Source organism: Mus caroli, unplaced genomic scaffold, assembly GCF_978045245.1.
Source record: "Mus caroli unplaced genomic scaffold, Mus_caroli_1 scaffold_13, whole genome shotgun sequence".
NCBI classification, from domain to species: domain Eukaryota; kingdom Metazoa; phylum Chordata; class Mammalia; order Rodentia; family Muridae; genus Mus; species Mus caroli.
In genome coordinates, this window is record NW_028227268.1 from 11,800,238 (window position 1) to 11,825,978 (window position 25,741).

Genomic DNA, 25,741 nt, shown 5'->3' on the forward strand with positions numbered 1-25,741 from the left:
GGCTCTGAGCACCCGAGCTAGAGTCAGCAGGACCAACCAAGTTCTCTGCGACTCGGTCGCCGCGCTCACCTCCGTCGGAGCCCCGCCCACCCGTAGCCCCGCCCCCAAGCGCGCTCCGGTCTCGAGCTCCAGGAGCACGCGCGGTACGCACGCCCCGCCCTCAGGTGCATTCAGGGGCGGGCAGGGGGCGTGTCTCCGGCGGCGCGCGCGGCTCTCTCGGCGTAGCGGGGCGGCGGGCGCGCGCGCGCTCGGCCTCGCGGACCGCGTCTCCGCGCAGAATTTCGGAGCTCCGTCACTTTCCGCGGTCGCGGTCGCCGCAGGTAAGCTCGCGGCTTGGGCCTGACAGCGCTGCGGCTGCGACGCCCGGGTGAGGAGACGCCGAGGCCCGTGGCGCTCGAGGTCGCTCGCCATTCGTGTCTGCGGAGAGAGGTGACGCGGCGGCGGGGACCGGGGGACCGTGGAGACGGCCGAGCAGCTAGGGAAGGAGGAGAGGGGAGGGTGTGGCGGGCCGCGGGGAGCCGGAGGATGCTGGCGGGTGGCGGGCGCTGACAGGGACCCCCGGGCCATGGGGCTAGCGACATCCTCAGAACTTCGAGAGAGGCAGAAGGAAAAGAAAGGACAAACCGAAATTAAATAAAACCCCAAACCAAAGCGAAGTCAGTTTTCCCCCTGAGGGTTCAGGAGCATCGCCCTACTTGGGGCGCAGATGGGGTTAGCGGATCATGTGTGACCAGAGGACTCGGGGTGAGAGGAAAAGCCGCAGAGCTCGTGACACGGTTTTGGGGTGGAAAATAATCTGAATTCCCCAAACATAGCTAACGAAGATTCCCAGGCGCGGAAAGGTTTCACTGAGGAGGAGAAAGCGAGGTCCATGGGGGACAGCGGCCTCTGGGGCAGTCGGAGTTGAGAATTTTAGCCCCAGCTCTCTAAAGCTTGGCTTTGCGTTTTCAAAGAATCAAGTCTGAGGACAAAAATTAAGGACATTCTGGAGCCTCAGATGAGGTTAGATCCTGGCTGAGAGCCAGGGTCAGTATTACTTCATCTTGACAGCTGCCCTGAGGTTGGAGATGGTACTCTGTGTGGGAAATATGCGTCTTAAAGAGGTTAAATAACTTTATTAAGGTCCCAGCTGGGGAAAAAAAAATGAGGTACTGAGATTCTCCCTCTGAGATTCCAGACTCTCTAATCCTGGTGCTTTCCCCACTCTATTTTATGTTTGCCCAGAGAGCATTTTTATGTATCGTCCGAGAAGACTCAATAGATAAGAACATTATGAGAACACTTTGTGTGTGTTTATCCTGAAAGCAGATTTAAGAGACAGTGATCTTTGAATGTGGGTCATTTAGTCAGATGTGTCCTTGATAATGCAAAACTTCAAATTCTATTAAACATAGGGAAATCTTAAATTTTGCATACATTTATCAATATGTTCGTTATATGCCAGCTAATCATTTTGTTCCTAAAGTTCCTAGATGAATATAGTATGTAATGTCTGCCATTGAGTTTAATTGAAAGAGTAATTATATAAAAGCAACTCATAATAATGTAAATTGTAGTCCTCATTAGTGTGTAGATTACACTGGAAATAGTTTTAAGTGCAAACTTGAAACTTTTATACAGTGCAAACTTTATACTTTTATAAACATTATATATAAGGAAAACTATTAGCTGACTTGCCATATGGGTACTGTTACATCGTTTTCCTCCAGCAAGGCATTCTGTCATAAAACTTAGGTCAAACTTTACTGGCATTAGTATCTTGCTTTATGTCACGACTTTTGGTAAATTTTAAAAGATCAGCGAAGAAAGTGTTTATGAAGCCTTCTGTTAAATTTAAAGGTTTATTATACCCATTATGAAGCCAGTAAAATAGCTGGCTAGGTTTCTCTTTCAGTGCATTGCTAGATAGATTAGCAGCTCTTTTCAAAAAATTAAATCTTAATTTAAAAGCATAGTTAAACTGGATGACATTTCTGTTTCTGTGGTTTAGAGTTCTAGGGGGGAATGGAGTCTCTAGGCAGCCATGCACGTTGTTTAACATATAAATTATCGGAGGCCCAGATGTCAGTGAGTGGTTGGAGTGGTGGAGCTGTTTCTTTGGATTGTTTCTGTTTTCTTACTGAAGTAGGAATCCAGATTGCAGTTTGTAGGTGATGGTAGAGATGGAGATGTAGTGGTTTTGAGGATTGAGGAAGTCAGCGGACTTCTAAAGTGTGAAGCATCTCCCTTGGGTGTAGAGGTACAGAGGAGGTTTGGGGTGCCACTTGGGGTGCACATAATCAGTGCTCCATATCGCATACAAGGCATTCCACACTCTGTTGTCAGTTTCGTCTGTACATTGCTGCCCAGGGCGTACACCCATGCTCTGCCACATTCCAGGGTGGCATCTGCCTCCACAGGGTTGTGGATAGGTCTCTTCTTCGTTTTACATAGATCTTGTCTTTTGGGAATTCAGCATCTCCATAGTTTTCTCTCTGCTTAGAAATTCTTTCCTAACTCTTTCCCTCAACTGGAATGACACTATTACATTTAATTTGATTTACATTAAGTTAGCGATAGTAGGATACTTTTTTTTTTTTCTGGTTTGTGCAGACATTCTTTAGAACGTGTTAGAAAAGTGACCTAGCGTTTCCACTTATGTCCCTCTCCTACAACTGATAAAAGGAGTTAGTGAATCTTTTTGGATGAAGAGTAAGGAAGTTAAGTCACTTAGGCTTTGAAGACTGAGTAGATTCTGTCTCTGCTTAAATTTGCCTTTATAGCACCAAGTGGTCCCAGACAACACAGGTATGAAGCAGCACGGGTGTGTTCCATCACAACGTCATATGATGTAAGGAGACCCGAGGTTTGAACTTTATATTTTCACCTGTCATAGTTATTGCTATTTGTTTTTTTTTTTTTTTTTTACTCAACACTTAAAAACATGTGGATATTTGCTAGGTAGGTGGATATCTGGGAGTTGGTAGCCATCATGAGCTTCACAGTGAAACCTGGTCTCATTCCCCCTCCCTCACCCCACCCCCACACGTTGCTAACTCGTGGAAGATGCAGAGCAAGGCGTGGGCCGGATAACTCTTCCATCTTAGTTTTCAGACTCTTAATCTGTAAGGACTCTCAGAAAGAGGCTTGAGAAAGGAAACTGTATTAAGATAATTACCATTGGTGGTGTCAGAGAAACAAACAGAAATAAGACAGTTTTCATTAAGGATCTTACCGGTTAGGGTCAACATGAAGACATAAAAATGATAATACACTGTGTTAACTAATTACAGTTAGATGTACTTAGAATAAAGGGGAATAAAGCAGTGGTAATTAGCTTTGCTTGAGTTGGCCAGAAATGACCTCAGTCATCTTTTGGAAACACAGATCATATTTTCAGTTGAGAGCCTTTGCAAGAATATCAAACATGCTAAGAAGATCATTGACCATATCAGATCAGTAAATAGCTCTGAATGTAAAGATACCTCAGCTTTTTAAAAAATATAATATGATATTACTTCATACCTCATAGAAGTGAAACATGGATATCAAAATGGGCTCTACATAATAAATTTTAGTTTCCAGGTGAATTTGCCTCTTACAAAATAAAATGGCATTGTTTATTCCAAAATACTTGATACATTGTTGCCAAAAGTGCTCTACAGAGGTAGTGGTAATAAATAAGTTAGAGTTTTTTTTTTAAATGAAGAATCTCTTAAAAGCACATTTTAAAACAAAGGCAATTAATAAAACGATGGGATAATCTTACATTTAAAAAAGATACCTTGTAACTTTCAGATTTCTCAGTTAGTAACCATTCACAAGGTGAGATGGCTCTGTAGTACTTGGCGACCAAGTCTACAGATCTTGAGTTCAGTCCCTTAAGCCCACATGGGGAAGGAGAGAGCCAGCTCCCAGCGTGAACACACAGACATTCTCACAGAGCAACTAAATACGAGACACACGTAGTAAATAAACGTTTTCTCATTTCTTCTCATTTTCTGGTATTTGGCTTGTGAAATAATTCAATGCTTTTTTTTTTTTAACTCGATTACTTCTATATTAGGCAAGAAAGGTTACTTTAGTACACTTTTAGATTTTCTTTTGACACTTTGTTAGTGTCCTTGTCACCACTGTCAGGCTTTACTAACTTGAATGGATAGATGCTCAAAAATATTGGAATGTAATATCTTCCACGCAATTAGACCTGCCCTTCAATAATAAAGCTATGGAGTCCTGACCAGTCATCACAGTGATTTCTGTGTGTTCATCTGTAAGGGACTTTGCACTTCGTTGTTTTCTTCTCTTTGTTCTTTCTCGTCATCCTCTTCTGTTCTGGTGGAATCTCGTGATTTTTATCTACTTCTGGTTTACCAGTTTGTCTTTAGTGGCCGGTGACACTGTTTATAATGGTTCTGTTACAGAGGCTCTGTCTCTGCTAACTACATTTCCTTCCATTTTCCTTTACTTACCCTATAGTTCTTCCAGTAATGTGATATTGTTTATCATTCATTTATTGGCTCTACTACTTTTGTATGTAGTATTGATCAACATCTATAATTAATTGCTTGCCTTGTTCCAGGATTTCAGTTTTCCATGTACCAATTCATTTAGTCATTTTAGGGACCCCAAGTAGGCACTGTAATTGTTTTACAAATGGCAAACGGAGATAAAACAGTTGAATAACTTTTCTAACATCTCATAGCTGTGAAATGACAGAGGCAGAATTCATGCTGGGTGGTCTGATTATAGCGGTCTCATTCTTAGGCACTATGCTATACCACTGTTTCAAGTACTAGTAACAGTTATATTTGCTGATTTTGGTGCCTCTGTAAGTTTGAGCATAATAAGAACTTCCCATTAGGGGCTGGAGCAATGGCTCAGCTGTTAAGAGCACTAGCTGTTCTTCCAGAGGTCTTGAGTTCAGTTCCTAGCAACCACACAGAGGCTCACAACCATCTGTAATGGGATCCAGTGCTCCCTTTTGGTGTACATGAAGATAGCATACTCATATACATAAAACAAATCTTAACATATAACACACACACACACATGTATGTATGTATGTATGTATGAATGAAAGAATTTCCCATTAGGAGAAAACCCAATGGCAGAAAAGTGACATTGTCATAAATGTTGTCTTTAAGGTAAATTTAGTTCCTATGACTTTTCAGTCTCTGGTCTCCTGATTAAAAGTTTCATACTGCTAGAAGAAAATATAATAAATGCAACTCAAGGGGTAGTTGTAGGGAGGGAATGGAGTTAAGGATATATTTGTTGTGGAGACTGATGGGTGGGAAATTTGATTTAGGTTTTTTTGTTTTTTTATTAGTTTATTTATTACTATTATTGGCTGACCTGGAACTCACCTTGTCGATCAGGCTTGTCTCCAACTCAGACACCCGCCCGCCCGCCCGCCTGCCCGCCTGCCTCTGCTGGGATTACAGACAGGGTCCACATACTCAGCCTGGAGTCAGTTTTGTTTTCAAAGTTCTCACCAGCTGTGAAGTGAATAGCTAGGCTGGTGAACTTCAGACAAGAGACTCAAATTTGAATTTGGGCAAAAGTTCAAAGAAGTAATAATATGAATCAAGCTATTCTGTGGAGGATTTGCTGTCTAAAACTGGAGTGTTAAACATTCAATTTGAATTAATAATGTAGTGGTATTCAGTAAGTCGTGTTTTGGCAGACAGCATGGGAATGTTCATGCTGAGTTGGTTGATGTTTCTGTTTGTTTTGTAGCAAATTACCTTTGCATAAATGTGTTTGTTCTTTTTATTTTTTCTTTGTCTTTTTATTAGTAGTATTTTGGCACAAAGATGATTATCAGTGTACTCTTGCTTGCTTTTGTTGTGCTGTTTCTAGTTCCTTTCTATACCTTTACTTTATAATATGTTATGGTTACATATCAGTGACAAAGTAAAAGTTGTCATTTCATTGTTAATTTTAGAAGTTCTAGTCCAACCACTGTTCTCTGCACATAAAAAGTTAATTTTTAATAGTGAACATTTACTCTGAAGAAGACAAACTGCTTCTAAGAAGTTCTTTGCTTTTTAAAATTGAAGTGGACATGGTCAGAACCTGGAACAGATTGTCTTTGTTTTGGAGAGAACTCAGATCAGTGGCCTCCATTGTGTAGGTTCATGTCAAACAAGGCAGCAACAGTTACTCTGGAAGGTTTAACAAGAAAACCTGGGTTTTTGTTTGTTTTGTTTTGTTTTTGTTGTTGTTTTTGTTTGCTTTGTTTTATCAATTTTAACAATTTCAAGAAAAAAAATAACACACTTCAGTAATGTTCTGCTCATTGTCTTCTCTTAGTTTCTTCCCCTTCCATCAAACTCCTTCCTAATAAGACCTTTCTTATTTTTGTGTTTAAACAAACAAACAAACAAACAAACAAAAACCAGAAACAAAAAACTTTATTTTTGTGGCACACTGCATATAATTCAAGCTGCCTGCCTGAGCATGGGTGAATCGGTGGGGGCTTTTGTACTTTCATAAGGAAAATGGCCATACCACTGCAGAATGTGATACCCCCTCCCCTGCATGAACTGTTTATGGCTCCTCAGGGAGGGGTGTGGTCCCCCTAAGCAGATAGTCACACTATTCTAAGGGCATAAACATAGTTATTTAGAAGGCAGTTTGAGACACACATCATGTCATTTTAGCAAAAACAACTGTAGTAGTTTTCCCTCTGAGGCCCAAGATTTCCCTAGGTGCTTTTGATGGGTTTACAGTGTCAGGTGTAAATTCCCTTCTGGTATGGATTTCATGCACCTTAGCAAGTGACTGCTTACGTCTGAAACAGACTTGCCACTCTGCGCCAGTTATGCCATTGTCCCATGTTTGGCTAGCTGGTAGGGTTGCAGGCAGGGTCTGCAGCTGTGTGATTTTTATTGGCAGTTTTACCCCAGCACTCTGAGGGCAAGCCATCAGCGAGGGGAAAGGAGGGGGCAGGTTTCCAGTCTATTTTCAAATTGATTTCTCTCTGTCTCCCAGAAGATCACTACTTACTTTGACGTTTTTGTCAGATAATTCTAAAATTTGTGGGTAGGAACTTTAGTCCTTCAGATCTTAGCCAACTACTTCCCGTCTTTCAGCAAACACCATTTGCTGTTGTGTGTGCCAGACTGAAGGAAGCCACATAGGTGGTTCCTTCCCATGGTATGAGAGTGTCCTAAGACCAGCAAAGTCTATAAAGCAAAGAGAGTGCATATGCAAATGTGTAACCTCCTCAGAGCCTGATTTTATCTCTGTCTGTGTCTTATGTCAGGCCTTAATTCCTGCTCCGCCTTTGCCACTTAAGCGTTGATTCTTAGTCCATGTTAGTTAATTCATTTGCTTATCATTTTTATTGCACTGTGATAGCTGTGTAAAATAAGGACTTTTTAATGTGGAGATGATGACTCTGTCCCACCAAGAGCCATCTATTACTCCATAAATAAATAGTTTCTTTTTTCTTATTAAGCTGGGCTTGTTTGAATTTTTGGTCTGACATCACCATCATGGTTTGAAGGCAGATGTGTGCTTTTATGGTTTATGCAGTACTGTCATTTTGACAGTGGGAGGGTTTGGCCATTTGCCAAGTAATTTGGGGTTGTTTTCAATATGAAGCAAGTTCTTAATTTTGTGGAGGATGTTGCTGGCTTCCTTTGGTGGGCTGTGGAGGTGTTTAGGTTTGGGCTGTAAGTTTCTCCCCATGTTCTGGGATTGTGTCTTCGTTTGATGAAATCTACATTCTGGAGCTCCTCATTTGATTTGCTCTCCCTGTTTTCTCCTTTGCTCTGGCTGCTGTTTTGGTTCTCTAGTGAGAAGTTTCACTGCGCCACTTAACTTACACAGTGATAACTACTCCTTAGGACCCAGTGCTAGGAGAGGAATGTACAAAGAACAGTGGGGAAGAGCGGGGATTGGCCCAGCTTGCTTAGACTGTAGCCACACCAAACAGAGAGGACGTCTGTCTTCGTTGTTTTGCTGAATTAGGCTTTCATTACTAGAGTGGGTGTGGTACTGCCATCGAGGGGAGTTTTCAGGGTAAGGACATGGACAAGAATGGGAAGGAATAAAACAAACTGGACACTTCCACGTCTCCTTGAGTAGTGAGACTAAGTTTTTCTTGAGTCAGAATTATAAGTTAACTTTTTTTTTTTTGGGGGGGGGGTTCGAGACAGGGTTTCTTTGTAGCCCTGGCTGTCCTGGAACTCACTTTGTAGACCAGGCTGGCCTTGAACGCAGAAGTCCGCGCCTGCCTCTGCCTCCCAAGTGCTGGGATTAAAGGCATGCGCCACCACGCCCGGCATAAGTTAACTTCTTAAGACGTTTCTGTAGTGCCCACTTCTCTATGCTCAGTTTGAGGGATCCCTAAGGAGAAACAGTGGTAAGCTCACTGCTGGCTTGGGGGCTGTTTCACATTTTGACATTGCCCTGTGTCACATGTCACTGTACACTCTTTAGTGTTGCCAGATTGCTCTGACATATTCTGTACACGTCGGAGAGATGGCTTGTAGCATGCTTAGCTTCATTTTACCTGGGAAGGAAGACATGTATGTCATTGCCATTAGATAACACATGTGCTTTACTGTGTTGACTGTGTAGTTCAAGGTTCGTTTGTTTTCCTTTTAGTAAACTGACCTAGAAAACATGGCTACTGCAATTAGGGATGTGGGAGTTTGGAGACAGACCAGAACACTTCTACTGAAAAATTACCTTATTAAATGCAGGACTAAAAAAAGTAGTGTTCAGGTAAGTAATTAAAAATATTTGTTATTATGTCTTAATTAAAAATATTTGTTATCATGTCTTCTTATACTTTGTTTTGCTTTGATGTGTTCTACTTTTAAGAGATAGCTTTGCTGAAAATATTTTTATTCTAATTTTATTTTCTTCAGGGTTTTTAATAAAGCAACAGCATATTGTATTGGTTATGATAGCGAGATCTGTGTATCAGGGACTCCTCAGTGCCGTTTGCTTCTGGCGTCAGCAGGGGTTTTGAACTTTAGGCATGCATTTTCTCCCTGTTGAGGAGGTAACATCTAATATTACACAATTTTAAGCCCCCCCTATTTTCCCACTTTCCGGTCTCTGAAGCAAGTTGTCAAAGAATGCTAAAATCATGTCACAAGAGCTGTACTGTAAACTGGGATACTTTTGGTAAAAGAGAGTACAAAGTGTAGCTGTTAGCTGGCAGTAATTGAGGAATAAGATAAAATAATAGCTCATTCCTAGAATAGCAGGCCATAAAGCTAGCTAAGTGTAATTTTAGTAGTATAATCTTAGTATTAGATTTAGTAAAGTAGTATTTTTTAATTTGGAGCCAAAGGGTCTTTCATTTACTTATTTACTTATTTTTCTTTTACCAAAGCCTTTCATTTTAATGATAATCCTTGTAGGGATTTGTTTTATAAGTTTTTTTAAGATTTTAAGAGTAGATATAGTGGGTAGTGTGTTTTTCAATATAGTGTTCCTCTTTGAAACAGCCCTGGTTGTCCTGGAACTGCCTTTGTAGACCAGGCTGGCCTCTGCCTCCCCAGTGTTGGGAGATTAAAGGTGTGTTCCACCACTGCCTGGCAAATGTAGTAGGTCTTAAATCAGTACCCCTAAGACATTTAAAGGTTATTTTTATGTAATGTTATTATGTAAGTTGAGTATTAAAACATTTCGGTAAGATTGAAGTCGACTTTTGATGTCATACTGAGAAGGATTGACTATGTTTGGGTTTGCTGGGAAGCTCAATGCCTAAGTGTTTTAGGATAGGCTTGCTTTCTCTCTCTCTGCCTCGGAAGAGGGCCACAGTGTTAACCCTTAGATTACCTGTACTATTTGCAAAGAAATCTTGACTTTTGCCATTATACCTGTACTATGTAATCACTTTATTTTTGTTTATTATAGGAAATTCTTTTTCCTCTATTTTTCTTATTTTGGCTGATATTAGTTAGCATGATGCATCCAAATAAGAAATATGAAGAGGTATCTGATATAGAGCTCAGCCCTATGGACAAATTCAGCCTTTCCAACGTTATTCTTGGATATACTCCAGTGACTAATATTACAAGCAGCATTATGCAGAGAGTTTCTACCGATCATCTTCCCAAGGGTACTGTAGTCTTTTACAGATATTGATTTTTATTTATGCCTATGTCACATGTGTTTGTGTGAGTGTGTGTACATGTGTGTGCAGGTGCTCAGGGAGGCCAGAATAATTCCTTGGAGCTGCAATTACAGCAGTCCAGTGAGATCAGCTAGGTTCATGTATGAGAACATTAGAATTTGAGAGTTAGTCACGCATCTGAACTTACACAGCTAATGAATAATGAAGTTAGACACCAGTTCCCTTACCACAAGTTCCGGAGCTTCTTTATAAAATAGTCTTAATTTATGTGATAGATTAATTTTCTCCATTTTGCTTCTGAGGAGGAATAAGCCATATTAGGTATGAGTGATGGTTTTTATTCAGTCTTATTGCAGAGTTTTGACATAATTGTTAACTTACATCTCAAGATGTTAAGCTGTGGGTCACAGGCACATGACCCTTGTAGATAATCACGTTGTGTCACAGTACCAGAAAGCTGGACACGCCTGGAAGAGACGTATTTACAAATGAAACTTTAATTATTAGGAGTTATTTTACTTTGAAACAGGTAATTGAATTACATTTTTTTTTTATAATTTCATTTCTGTCTGAAATTTTATAGACTTAAAAAGTGTATCTAGTGTGTTCAAGGACAAAGGTTTATTTCAGTACCAATACCTCCTAAAAATTAAAAGTATATGATATCAAGACCAGCGTTAAAATATAAAAGTAGAATATGTTACAATACATTGAAATTTTCAAATAGCATATTTTGATGAAATAGCCTACATACTGTTTTATATTTCACTGTACTATAGGCAGGAAATATATATTATGTAATCTTGATGTATGTAATCAGGTTACAACTTAACTATCTGTAAAATAATAGTTTATAGTTTTATGTCATTATTTTCTTTGCAGTTATTATTTTCTAAGAAATTAGTCAGTAAGACAAAAGTAGTGATAACATATTCCAATACTATACTGTTTTATATATACTATGTTGTTGCCATTTGTGAGCTCATTACGTTGTTCTAATGTTTTATAGTTATAGTTACTGAAGAATACGCAGATGAGAGAGAACTGGTAGCAGCAAGTCTTTCTAAGTCCAGCAACTTCGTAGGCGTGGTTTTCAAAGACACCATGTCCTATGAACTTCGTTTTTTTCCTGAAATGATTCCAGTCTCTTCTATTTATATGAATTCAAGAGGTAAATAACTGTCTAGTCGTTGAACGCAGTCTTAAGTGCATTTCCTTATGCTAGAAATAAGATGGTGTCCAGTAGTGTCATTTTCAGCTGTACTTAGTTGTAGGGAAACGGTCGTGTGCCGCATAATAAATTTAGGTGTGAGGTGGGAGGTGGTGGTACCCACCTTACTGCCAGGCAACTTTCTGTGTGTTCAAGGCCAGCCTGGTCTACACAGTGAGTTCCAGGCCACCTGGGGCACATGGTAAGACCCTGTATTCATAAATAAAAATCAGGTATGCACACATATATATATGTATATGCATATGTGTATATATGTGTGTACATTATATATACGTTATATAAATAACTATAATATAATTTTAATATACTTATGTAAGTGCCGTTTATATTACAAGACAAAATTAAATCTTTCATTGTATGCCTTTCTAAATATATTTTTCTTTCATGTAACTATTCTAACTGTGGTATGACATAAATGTTTAAAATCTCAATGTCTCCTACCAATGAAATTTCTTGTTTATATTTGAAACATAGAAAACTGTTGTTAAAACCCCTGAAAAGATAGTATCAATTGTTTATTTACAATATTAAAGTCACTGTATTAAGTATGGAAGGTTTTTCCTTTATTCTAAAAGCTTATATGGAAAATTCTTATTTCTTTTTATGAATTTGAACCTGCTTATGTGTCAGATGCTTTGAAATGTGCACTGTGGAATAACTTATCCTAAAACAGAAAAGCAGTTTGTTTTATTTTATATTTATGAATATTTTGCCGGTTTGTATGTATGTTCATCATGTGCATTCCTTGTGCCCACAGAGGTCAGGACAGGATTTTCAGGTGGTTGTGAGCCTTCTCTGGGAATTGAACCTAGGTCCTTTGTAAGAGCAGTCAGTGCTGATCAGTTCTACCTACCTACCTACCTTCCTTCTTTCCTTCCTGTCTGTATTTTTCACATTATTTATTCAAAAGAATTTAAAAATGTAAATATGTGAAATATTTTTATATTTTATATTCATAAATTAATTATATTAAATATAAAAATTAAATTATGTTAAATATATTCTCCCCCTCCCAAGTTTGTCCAGGTTTTCTTCCTGCTCTGTCCACTCAACTTTAAGTTCTTTTTCAAAAAACAAACCAAAAGCTCAATACAACAACAAAATGCTTTAAACCTAGAAAGCATCACCTAAAAAGGAAAAATTAACAACAAAAAACCCAAAACTGTATCTAAAGAAAAGTACACACAAAAACCTGGTGGAGTCTATGATTTGCTGGCCAACTCTTCTTGACCATGGGATCGGTTATGCAGTGGTTCATATGCCAAGTGTTACTCCATTGGAGAAAACGGATTTCCCCTCTCCCAACAGGCATAAATGACCGTTCCATTATCCTAGTGGGTGGCTTTATATACATTCATTCCTCTTTAAAGGAAATATAACAAAATAAAAGATAAAACACAACCTATCACATTGAAGTCAGACAAGACAGACCAGCAGAGGGAAAAGAGCCCAAGAGAGGGCACCAGAAGCAGAGACTCACTCATCCGTATGCTCAGGAATCCCAGGGAAACAGCAGACTGGACGCCACTGTGTGAGCTCAGAGGGCCTGGTGCAGAGAGTCCTTGTGCGTTCATAGGAGCTTTGCTCATACTGATTTAGAGGCCTTACTTTCTTGGTGGCCTCCATTCACCTTCACTTTACATCCCACTCACTGTCCCCCTCCTCATCACTCCCTCTTACAATCTTTCTCCCACTCCCATTTCCTTCTATTTTGAGTGGTCCACTTTGGTATCCCCCCACCCCCCACCCCCTGGCACATCAAGTCTCTGTGAGGCTAGGAGCATCCATTCCCTGAGGCCAGATGAGGCAGCTCAACTAGAACATATCCCACATACAGGCAACAGCTTTTGGGTTACAGCCCCTGCCTGCCTGGCTACAGTTGTTTGGGACTCACATGAGGGTCCACATGAGCTGCACATCTGCTACTTACGTGCAGGGAGGCCTAGGTCCAGCCTGTAGGTCCAGCCTGTTCTTTGGTTGGTGGTTCAGTCTCTGATAGCCCAAAGGGTCCAGGTTAGTTGATGCTGTTGGTCTTTCTATGGACTTCTTATTCCCTCAGGGCTGCAATCCTTCCTCCTGTTCTTCCATAAGAGTCCCCAAGCTCCATTTACCGTTTGGCTGTGGGTGTCTGCATCTGTGTGAGTCAGCTGCTGGGTGGAGCTTTCAGAGGACAGCCATGCTAGACTCCTGTCTACAAACATAACAGAGTATCATTAATAGTGCCAGGGATTGATGCTTGCCCATGGGATGGGTCTTAAGTTGGGCAGTTATCCGTTGACCTAATTCTCTGCTTCATCCCCCATCCCTGCATTTCTTGTAGACAGCATAAGTTTTGTGTCAGAAGTTTTGTGGGTGGGTTGGTGTCCCTGTTGCTCCATTAGGCTTCTTGCCTGGCTACAGGAGGTGGCCTCTTCAGGTTCCACATTCCCAATGCTGTGAGTCACAGCTAAGGACACCCCCATTGATTCTTGGCCACCTCCCTTATCCCAGGTCTCTGTCTCGTCCTGGAGATGCCCCCCCCCACCTCCCCACCCCTGTCAGTTGCAGATTTTTGTTTTTTCCTCAGGGCCACCTGGCCATCCCTCCTGTCCCTCCCCAGCTTTGTTCATTCTTTTTGTCTCCTTCCTCAGGGTTCCCTGAGCCCTGAGGAGAGGGATTTGCTGGAGGCATCTTATTTAGGGCCGAGTGTCCTAATGCCTCTGACTCTCTGTGTCATGTCCGGCTGTGGGTCTCTGTATTTGTTCCCATCCACTTCAGGAGAGGCTTCTCTGGTGATGGCTGAGTCAGGCACAGGTCTGCAAGTGTAGCAGAATGCCATTAGTGGTCACTTTATCACTGCATTTCGTTTGTCTGTTTGTTTGTAGATCTGCACTGTTTGGTTTTGCCCTAGGGCTTGGGCTATCTAGTCCCTGGTTCTTGGTTACGCAAGCACTGTTGGTTATGGGTTCCATCTAATGGGCTTTAAGTAAGATCATCTATTGGTTGGTTACTAATACAAACTTTGTGCCATCCTTGTCCTGTCATGTCTTGTAGGTGGTTCAGCACTGCAGTTAAAAGGTTTATGGCTGGCTTGGTGCTTACAGTTTTCTTTTGATAAGAGTATAGAGTGCTGTTCTATAACAAAGACGCTGGGACATAGGGGTAAACAGTCTATGCAGGCACCAGTGTGATATCTCCATGTTCGGTGAGTTGTGTAGGTGTTTTTTCAGTAGCAATGGGCCTTTGCTGTCCCTGTGTGGAAAGCAACCTATAGTTTTGGTAATAGCCTGGGCTGTTCGGAGATTCCTGTGGGGCCCTTTTGGCCAACAATTCAATTAGATGTAACCCAAACCTGCTATCGGATGCTTCATTTGGTGACAAGAGATGGCCAGTTTGGTCTTTGTCTCTTCCACTGGTGTTTTCATTTAGATCACCTTCATATGTGTATATATTTTAGGTTTCTATTTTAGATTTCCATACTACCCCTCAAATGTCCCTTAACTTTAGCTGTCTCTCCCCGTACTCCCTCCCTCATTCCCTTCTCCCTCTCCTGTCCCTGCTTGATCTTCTGCTCCAGTCCCCCCTCATCAATATATCCATAAATACTAGTTATATTTCCTTTTTCTCATGAGATCTATCTGCTTCCTCTAGTCCCTTACTCTATACCTATCTTACATAGTTCTATGGATTGTAGCTTGGTTGTCATTGACTTCACTGCTAATCCACGTATATGTGAATATATTCCGTATTTCTGGATCTGCAATACCTCATTCAGGATGATTTTTTTTTTCTAGCCCCATCCATTTGCCTGAACCTTTTATGATAGCCTTTCCCCCCGATGGCTGAGTAGGTGGTACCCTATTGTATAAATGCACCACATTTCCTTTACCCAGTTTTCTGTTGAAGGGCGTCTAGGTTGTTCCCAGTTTCTGGTTATTATGAAGAGAACAGCACTGGGCATGGTTGAGCAAGCGTCTCCGTGGTAGGATGAAGCAGCCTTTGGGAATATGCCCAAGAGTTGGAACTTGAGGTAGATCAATCAATTCTAACCTTCCTGAAGAACAGCCATACTGATTTCCATAGTGACCGCTAGTGTTCTTAACTACTGAGCCATCTCTCCAGCCCGAGAAAAGTGACTTTTAAATGATTACATTTATAATGAATTTTCATCTTTATTCCTTTACTACCTGCAGGGGCCTGCCCTGCCTCAGGGGCTGAAGTGGGACACAACATGGGACACAGGTTGAAAGACTGATGATCTCCACCTTTGTAGGGACTTAACTCTTTCTTACTGTTCTGTGCTTCATTGAGCACTGGGGGAACTTAATTCTTTATCTCTCATCTACTTTATAATTCTCTGTGCTTGCATGAGTGCTGGAAAACTTAACTCGTACTTACTTTATAAGTAAACATATGGGCAGTCACCATATGCTGCCTAGCAGCAGGGAATTCAGTAGAGGATGTTTGCTAAGGTTCCTTCTCTCTTGTCCAGAATCCTCATCTTTTGCTGTCCAGGCAAGAGGGAGGCTTGGAGCAATTAACTTTTAGTGAACCAGGAAAAGAACGTCATGCTTACAGAAAGAAAAAATTTTACACAGGCAGTATGCACAGAAACACACACATTTATATAAACATACTATTTACATTTTTTTGTTGGGCCCAACCACCTGTCTCATCCACTCTACAAGTATTCATACATATTCCCATACATACATTCTTACATATACACATATACTTACATATATACATATACACATACATACATATATTCATGTATGTATACATATATATATATATATATATATATATATATATATATATATATATATACATACACACACATACCCACACACATGTATATATATGTTTGGTGGATAGAGCAAAACAAAAGCTCTATGAGCAGGTTTCATTGAGCAAGAGCCAGTACAGAAAGAACTCACTCATTCTGGGTGAAAAATTAGCTCCAACCTTTATTGCTCATAGAAAACAAAAATGTTTACCTTTTTATTAAGTATGAAAAGCCCGGTCTGTGTCAGTGAGAAGAAAACCTGCTATTAAGAAAAACACTGTCTCATGGTAAGAAGAAGCCTGCGCTCTCTCTCTCTCTCTCTCTCTCTCTCTCTCTCTCTCTCTCTCTCTGCTCTTTCTGCCCTCTCTGTTCTCTTGTCATAGTTCCTAGTTCTTGTGCTTTTTCGGGGTACATGATCACATGGTATTCCAAGCACCTTTTTTTTTTCAAAAGTTCACAAGTTCAAACATGAATTCAAATCATAAATTGAATAAGAAGTTACAACAGAGATGTTTACATGTGTTTCCATGAAGACTAGTTATCTAATTAAACATTCATTTTCTGTCACTAGCTCCACAGGTTTATTAAGTTTAAAACAATAGTTCATATGCCTTAAGTTAGCATGGTTTTGTCAAGAGACAAATCACCTGCCTTGCGTCTCATTAGTATTGAAGTTTTATATAGATAAATCCAGTCAATATTTTATTTTTTGTCTTTGTACCTACAATAAATTGTCCATTCCCAGTTTAGGATCTTAGTTATTAGATAATGGTTTTGCAGCTAGCCTAAAAGAAATGTTTTCCCTGATCATAAATCTGTCTCAAGCCTGTTTTCTATCTTAGTGCAATTAGCCTGTTTATAGAGCCCTAATTGCAGCCCTTTCTATAGAAGGCTCAAAATATACTTGTATAAGTTTAGGAATTCTTTAGAACAATTATTAGGAATTATGAAGTCACCAACTTGTCTACATAGTATTGCTACAAGGAAGTACATCTTCTTTGATCTGTAGAGAATCTGCCCAATAGGGTGGGCTGATGCCCAGGAATTATTATATTAATTTACTAATGTCAGGAAAGGCATATCAGCTGCAAGAATCAGTTCTGAGATGAGATCTCTAAAGGCCCTCAAATCTAGAGTTCACCCATCACAGACCATGCAATACCGTGTGTCATCTCCAGAATGTCACTTGCATGCCTTCAGCCTTTCCTAGATGGCTTCTGACAACCATCCAGTATCCTATCACATATAATCTTTGCTTTATTTTAAGTGGGGTATGTGTGTTATATGGTATGTATGTATGTGTTATGTGATATGTATGTATGTATGCATGTATGTGACTGTATGTAAATTTGGCTACATCTGTGTTAGAGGCCAGAGGAAACTTTATTAAGTTGGTTTTTTTCTATCTTGTTGAGGCAGGATTTCTTCTGTTGTTTCTGGTGCTTCATGCTCGGGCTAGCTGGCCCATGAGCCCCTGGGCTGTTCTCCTGTCTCTCTATTGTCCAGTCTATCATCTCACCACAGGAGTGCTTGGGTTACACATAACCACCATACCTGGCTTTTTGTGGCTCTCATGGATAAAACTTGGGTTATCAGGTTTGCGTGGCAGGAACTTTTACTCACTGGCCTGTTGTGCCAGCGCTCACCATGTATAATTCAGGCTGGGCACTCAAGTCAATCGGAATCTTAACAGATACTTGTCTTTGAACGGTGGTTCCAGGTTCTCTTGCGTCCGGTAGAGAATGACTGGTTAGGTTACTTTGCTCACCTGCCATGTGCTGTGTCAGAAGAAAGCACTTGCGGTAGTATACAGAATCTTATGTCTCATATCTTTCTCCCTACAGAAGGCTGTACAAAGACATGTGATGCTGCTCAGTACTGGTCTTCAGGGTTTACAGTGCTGCAGGCATCCATAGATGCTGCCATTATACAGGTAAATGTGACAAAGCAAGAACGCCAAACCACATTTTAACAATTATTCCTTCATTCTTTAACGTTGAATTTGGTTCCTTTACTTAAAAATATAAATATTACATAACATAATCACTTGAGAAAAAAAGATAAAATGAATTTTTGAAGCCTTTGTTATTGGATAGTTTTATGAATATGATTCAACATACTAAGTATCAATATTATATTTATTGATTATAGGTAATGTTTCTGAAATACTCTTGTATTACGAAGGATTTGAGCTTTTAGACCTTTCCCCTTGAATTCATATAAGTTAAAGAAGGTAGATACTTTTATTATCATAATTGTAGTGCTAGATTTTATTTTCTATTTCATAAACATTTATCTCTTATTTATTAAACAATGTTTTTAAAGTTATGTTCTAATATAATCCATTTAATGTTTAACAACCCTCTGAGGCAGAACCTGAAATAAAGTACCATCAAGAAACTTCAGGACTCTGAATCACTGGCAGAGGACCAAATTATGGCCTTTGGACTCCACATTCAGAGTATGTGCGAATGGCCGTACAAGTGGGCTAGAAACCTAAGCAAGAGTTCTGGCTCTCCTAGTTGGTAAACTGCTAGGAGCACATTGACTGTAACAGTGATGCTTTCCATTGTGACAGAACTCTTATAAAAACAAAATAATTTATGTATGTAAAATTGTCTTATAAATCCTTGCAGCTTGCATGGTGTGAAGGTATTAGGGGTTTGCAGTACTGTGCTAAGTCAGTTGTATTGTGCTTAAGATAAAGACTGAAACAGTAGATGATACCTCAAAACTTAATTGTGTTTTAGTTAGACATTAGCAACTATAATCCTAGACCACTATGGGTAGTACACATTTGTAGTTTAGGCATTCATTTAGATATTAGAAGTATTAATTGGAAAACATTATTATTACACAAATCTGTAACTATGTTCTTTCTACATGTATCAGTTTTAAAGCAGTAAGATAACATGCTCTTCTTTTAAAAAAAATCTTATTTGCCTTTTTAAAACCTGTGCGTTGGTGTTTTGCCTGCACGTGTGTCTATGTGAGAGGTTGGGCCTTGGAGTTACAGATAGTTGTGAGTTGCCTTGTGGGTGCTGGGATTTGAACTGCTCAGTGCCTTTAACTGCTGAGCCATCTCTCCAGCCTCAGAAAACATGTTCTTTAAGAGAGCTTTGTAAAATATAGCCATAGGAATGGTGGCTATTAATCATTTCTTTGACCCTCAGCTTTGAAGAAACATAGCTTTTCTTTTCTTAAAATGTTTTATTTTTATTATATGTATATGGGTGTTTTTCCTGAATGTATGTGTGAGGGTGTCAGATGGCCTGGAATGGAGTTAGAGAGTCCATTGTGAGCTACTACGTGGTTGCGGGAATTGAACCTAAGTCCGGTGGAAGAGCAGCTCTTAACTGCTGCGCCCTCTTTCCAGCCCCTGTAGAAGTTTAAAGAACATCATTTTGGCATTAGTGAGAGTAAGGGGCACATTGTTTATCCACCAGGAACGAAAGGTCTCAGAGAACTGCTTCCATTTTCATAATTGAAGCATATTTTTATTATCCTTTTATTCTGCTTAATGTGATAATAAAATTGTATGATTTTATTTTATTGGACGAAATCATTAAAAATTTATTCATTCACAGTCTTAAAACTTTTAATATCCAGAATGAATTAAAAGCAGAATTCTTCTTTATATAATATTATGGTCACTCACTCTTATTTCTTTTTTTTTTTTTTTTTTGATTTTTAATATTTTTATTACATATTTTCCTCGATTACATTTCCAATGCTATCCCAAAAGTCCCCCATAGTGCCCCCCACTTCCCTACCCACCCATTCCCATTCTTTTGGCCCTGGCATTCCCCTATATTGGGGCATATAAAGTTTGCAAGTCCAATGGGCCTCTCTTTCCATTGATGGCCGACTAGGCCATCTTTCGATACATATGCAGCTAGAGACAAGAGCTCCGGGGTTCTGGTTAGTACATCATGTTGTTCCAACAATAGGGTTGCAGATCCCTTTAGCTCCTTGGGTACTTTCTCTAGCTTCTCCATTGGGAGCCCTGTGATACATCCAATAGCTGACTGTGAACATCCACTCCTGTGTTTGCTAGGCCCCGGCATCGTCTCACAAGAGACAGCTATAGTTGGGTCCTTTCAGCAAAATCTTGCTAGTGTATGCAATGGTGTCAGCGTTTAGAAGCTGATTCTGGGATGGATCCCTGGATACGGCAGTCTCTAAATGGTCCATCCTTTCATCACAGCTACGAACTTTGTCTCTGTAACTCTTTCCCTGGGTGTTTTGTTCCCAATTCTAAGAAGGTGCACAGTGTCCACACTTTGGTCTTCATTCTTCTTGAGTTTCATGCGTTTAGCAAATTGTATCTTATATCTTGGGTATCCTAAGTTTTGGGCTAATATCCACTTATCAGTGAATACATATTGTGTGAGTTCTTTTGTGATTGTGTTATTTCACTCAAGATGATGCCCTCCAGGTCCATCCATTTGGCTAGGAATTTCATAAATTCATTCTTTTTAATAGCTGAGTAGTACTCCATTGTGTAAATGTACCATAATTTCTGTATCCATTCCTCTGTTGAGGGACATCTGGGTTCTTTCCAGCTTCTGGCTATTATAAATAGGGCTGCTATGAACATAGTGGAGCATGTGTCCTTTTTACCGGTTGGGACATCTTCTGGATATATGCCCAGGAGAGGTATTGCTGGGTCCTCCGGTAGTACTATGTCCAATTTTCTGAGGAACCGCCAGACTGATTTCCAGAGTGGTTGTACAAGCTTGCAATCCCACCAACAATGGAGGAGTGTTCCTCTTTCTCCACATCCTCGCCAGCATCTGCTGTCACCTGAATTTTTCATCTTAGCCATTCTGACTGGTGTGAGGTGGAATCTCAGGGTTGTTTTGATTTGCATTTCCCTGATGATTAAGGATGTTGAACATTTTTTCAGGTGTTTCTCTGCCATTCGGTATTCCTCAGGTGAGAATTCTTTGTTCAGTTCTGAGCCCCATTTTTTAATGGGGTTATTTGACTTTCTGGAGTCCACCTTCTTGAGTTCTTTATATATATTGGATATTAGTCCCTTATCTGATTTAGGATAGGTGAAGATCCTTTCCCAATCTGTTGGTGGTTTTTTTTGTCTTATTGATGGTGTCTTTAGCCTTGCAGAAGCTTTGTAGTTTCATGAGGTCCCACTTGTCAATTCTCGATCTTACAGCACAAGCCATTACTGTTCTATTCAGGAATTTTTCCCCTGTGCCCATATCTTCAAGGCTTTTCCCCACTTTCTCCTCTATAAGTTTCAGTGTCTCTGGTTTTATGTGAAGTTCCTTGATCCACTTAGACTTGACCTTAGTACAAGGAGATAGGAATGGATCGATTCGCATTCTTCTACATGTTAACAACCAGTTGTGCCAGCACCATTTGTTGAAAATGCTGTCTTTCTTCCACTGGATGTTTTTAGCTCCCTTGTCGAAGATCAAGTGACCATAGGTGTGTGGGTTCATTTCTGGGTCTTCAATTCTATTCCATTGGTCTATTTGTCTGTCACTATACCAGTACCATGCAGTTTTTATCACAATTGCTCTGTAGTAGAGCTTTAGGTCCGGCATGGTGATTCCACCAGAGGTTCTTTTATCCTTGAGAAGAGTTTTTGCTATCCTAGGTTTTTTGTTATTCCAGATGAATTTGCAGATTGCACTTTCTAATTCGTTGAAGAATTGATTTGGAATTTTGATGGGGATTGCATTGAATCTGTAGATTGCTTTTGGCAATATAGCCATTTTTACAATGTTGATCCTGCCAATCCATGAGCATGGGAGATCTTTCCATCTTCTGAGATCTTCTAGAATTTCTTTCTTCAGAGACTTGAAGTTTTTATTATACAGATCTTTCACTTCCTTAGTTAGAGTCACGCCAAGATATTTTATATTATTTGTGACTATTGAAAGGGTGTTGTTTCCCTAATTTCTTTCTCAGCCTGTTTATTCTTTGTGTAGAGAAAGGCCATTGATTTGTTTGAGTTAATTTTATATCCAGCTACTTCACCGAAGCTGTTTATCAGGCTTAGGAGTTCTCTGGTGGAATTTTTAGGGTCACTTATATATACTATCATATCATCTGCAAAGAGTGATATTTTGACTTCATCTTTTCCAATTTGTATCCCTTTGATCTCCTTTTGTTGTCGAATTGCTCTGGCTAGGACTTCAAGTACAATGTTGAATAGGTATGGAGAAAGTGGACAGCCTTGTCTAGTCCCTGATTTTAGAGGGATTGCTTCAAGCTTCTGACCATTTACTTTGATGTTGGCTACTGGTTTGCTGTAGATTGCTTTTATCATGTTTAGGTATGGGCCTTGAATTCCTGATCTTTCCAAGACTTTTATCATGAATGGGTGTTGGATCTTGTCAAATGCTTTTTCCGCATCTAAGGAGATGACCATGTGGTTTTTGTCTTTGAGTTTGTTTATATACTGGATTACGTTGATGGATTTCCGTATATTGAACCATCCCTGCATCCCTGGGATGAAACCTACTTGGTCAGGATGGATGATTGTTTTGATGTGTTCTTGGATTCGGTTAGCAAGAACTTTATTGAGGATTTTTGCATCAATATTCATAAGGGATATTGGTCTGAAGTTTTCTATCTTTGTTGGGTCTTTTTGTGGTTTAGGTATCAGAGTAATTGTGGCTTCATAGAATGAGTTGGGTAGAGTACCTTCTGTTTCTATTTTGTGGAATAGTTTGTGAAGAACTGGGATTAGATCTTCTTTGAAGGTCTGATAGAACTCTGCACTAAACCCATCTGGTCCTGGGCTTTTTTTAGTTGGGAGACTATTAATGACTGCTTCTATTTCTTTGGGGGATATAGGGCTGTTTAGATCATTGACCTGATCTTGATTCAACTTTGGTACCTGGTATCTGTCTAGGAACTTCTCCATTTCCTCCAGGTTCTCCAGTTTTGTTGAGTATAGCCTTTGGTAGAAGGATCTGATGGTGTTTTGGATGTCTTCAGGATCTGTTGTTATGTCTCCTTTTTCATTTCTGATTTTGTTAATTAGGATGCTTTCCCTGTGCCCTCTAGTGAGTCTGGCTAAGGGTTTATCTATCTTGTTGATTTTCTCAAAGAACCAGCTCCTTGATTGGTTGATTCTTTGAATAGTTTTTCTTGTTTCCACTTGGTTGATTTCACCCCTGAGTTTGATTATTTCCTGCCGTCTACTCCTCTTGGGTGAATTTGCTTCCTTTTGTTCTAGTGCTTTTAGGTGTGTTGTCAAGCTGCTAATGTGTGCTCTCTCTAGTTTCCTTTTGGAGGCACTCAGAGCTATGAGTTTTCCTCTTAGAAATGCTTTCATTGCGTCCCATAAGTTTGGGTATGTTGTGGCTTCATTTTCATTGAACTCTAAAAAGTCCTTAATTTCTTTCTTTATTCCTTCCTTGACCAAGGTATCATTGAGAAGAGTGTTGTTCAGTTTCCACGTGAAGGTTGGCTTTCTATTATTTATTTTGTTATTGAAGATCAGCCTTAGTCCATGGTGATCTGATAGGATGCATGGGACAATTTCAATATTTTTGTATCTGTTGAGGCCTGCTTTGTGACCAATTATGTGGTCAATTTTGGAGAAGGTACCATGAGGTGCTGAGAAGAAGGTATATCCTTTTGTTTTAGGATAGAATGTTCTGTAGATATCTGCCAGATCCATTTGATTCATAATTTCTCTTAGTTTCACTGTGTCCCTGTTTAGTTTCTGTTTCCATGATCTGTCCATTGGTGAAAGTGGTGTGTTGAAGTCTCCCACTATTATTGTATGAGGTGCAATGTGTGCTTTGAGTTTTACTAAAGTTTCTTTAATGAATGTGGCTGCCTTTGTATTTGGAGCATAGATATTCAGGATTGATAGTTCCTCTTGGAGGATTTTACCTTTGATGAGTATGAAGTGTCCCTCCCTGTCTTTTTTAATGACTTTGGGTTGGAAGTCAATCTTATCAGATATTAGAATGGCTACTCCAGCTTGTTTCTTCATGCCATTTGCTTGGAAAATTGTTTTCCAGCCTTTCATTCTGAGGTAGTGTCTATCCTTTTCTCTGAGATGAGTTTCCTGTAAGCAGCAAAATGTTGGGTCTTGTTTGTGTAGCCAGTTTGTTAGTCTATGTCTTTTATCGGGGAGTTGAGTCCATTGATATTAAGAGATATTAAGGAAAAGTAATTGTTGTTTCCTGTTATTATTGTTGTTAAAGTTGGCATTTTGTTCTTGTGGCTGTCTTCTTTTAGGTTTGTTGAGGGATTACCTTCTTGTTGTTTCTAGGGCGTGGTTCCTGTCCTTGTATTGGTTTTTTTCTGTTATTATCCTTTGAAGGGCTGGATTCGTGGAGAGATAATGTGTGAATTTGGTTTTGTCGTGGAATACTTTGGTTTCTCCATCTATGTTAATTGAGAGTTTGGCTGGGTATAGTAGCCTGGGCTGGAATTTGTGTTCTTTTAGTGTCTGTATAACATCCGTCCAGGATCTTCTGGCTTTCATAGTCTCTGGTGAAAAATCTGGTGTAATTCTGATAGGCTTGCCTTTATATGTTACTTGGCCTTTTTCTCTTACTGCCTTTAGTATTCTATCTTTATTTAGAGCATTTGTTGTTCTGATTATAATGTGTCGGGAGGTATTTCTTTTCTGGTCCAGTCTATTTGGAGTTCTGTAGGCTTCTTGTATGTTCATGGGCATCTCTTTCTTTAGATTTGGGAAGTTTTCTTCTATAATTTTGTTGAAGATGTTTGCTGGTCCTTTGAGTTGAAAATCTTCATTCTCCTCCACTCCTATTATCCGTAGGTTTGGTCTTCTCATTGCGTCCTGTATTTCTTGGATGTTTTGAGTTAGGATCTTTTTGCATTTTACATTTTCCTTGATTGTTGTGCCGATGTTCTCTATGGAATCTTCTGCACCTGAGATTCTCTCTTCCATCTCTTGTATTCTGTTGCTGATGCTGGTATCTATGGTTCCAGATTTCTTTCCTAGGGTTTCTACCTCCAGTGTTGCCTCATTTTGGGTTTTCTTTATTGTGTCTACTTCCCTTTTTAGGTCTAGTATGGTTTTGTTCATTTCCATCATCTGTTTGGATGTGTTTTCCTGTTTTTCTGTAAGGACTTCTACCTGTTTGATTATGTTATCCTGTTTTTCTTTAAGGATTTGTAACTCTTTAGCAGTATTCTCCTGCAATTCTTTAAGGGATTTTTGTGCTTCCTCTTTATTGTCTTCTGCCTGTTTAGCAGTGTTCTCCTGCATTTCTTTAAGTGTGTTATTAAAGTCCTTCTTGAAGTCCTCTATCATCATCAGGAGATATGCTTTTAAATCCGTGTCTAGCTTTTCCGGTGTGTTGGGGTGCCCTGGACTGGGCGAAGTGGGGGTGCTGGGTTCTGATGATGGTGAGTGGTCTTGGTTTCTGTTAGTAAGATTATTAGGTTTACCTTTCGCCATCTGGTAATCTCTGGGGTTAGTTGTTATCCTTGTCACTGTTTAAAGATTGGAGCAGAAGCTGTGTTCCACTCACCAGGAGTCCCAAAATCCTGCGGCGGGGGTCGTGGGTAGCTGGCCGGTGTCAGGCAACCCTGCTCTCCCGCTACCCCGGCGCTGATCCGGCTGGATGAGGCCTGTGGCCCTACTCAGGCAGGTTTCTGCTTCCCTAACTAATGCAGTCTCAGGTCCCGA

General features: G+C 39.9%; 1 protein-coding gene across 3 annotated transcripts in view; it reads left to right on the plus strand.

Annotated features, from left to right (window-relative positions):
- The first annotated feature begins 215 nt into the window (after positions 1-215).
- The window catches only part of Abca5 (ATP binding cassette subfamily A member 5), a 73,887-nt gene continuing 48,361 nt past the window's right edge, over positions 216-25,741 (plus strand). The window contains exons 1-5 of one of the 3 annotated variants that reach the window (XM_029483791.2): positions 216-320; positions 8,602-8,721; positions 9,868-10,072; positions 11,097-11,258; positions 17,931-18,019. In XM_029483791.2, the coding sequence (XP_029339651.1) occupies positions 8,620-8,721; positions 9,868-10,072; positions 11,097-11,258; positions 17,931-18,019 (558 nt within the window). In that variant the 5' untranslated portion in view covers positions 216-320; positions 8,602-8,619. Of the gene's footprint in view, positions 430-8,601; positions 8,722-9,867; positions 10,073-11,096; positions 11,259-17,930; positions 18,020-25,741 lie in introns of those variants that run through there. The other 2 variants (XM_021176497.2, XM_021176498.3) reach the window with 2 other exon arrangements.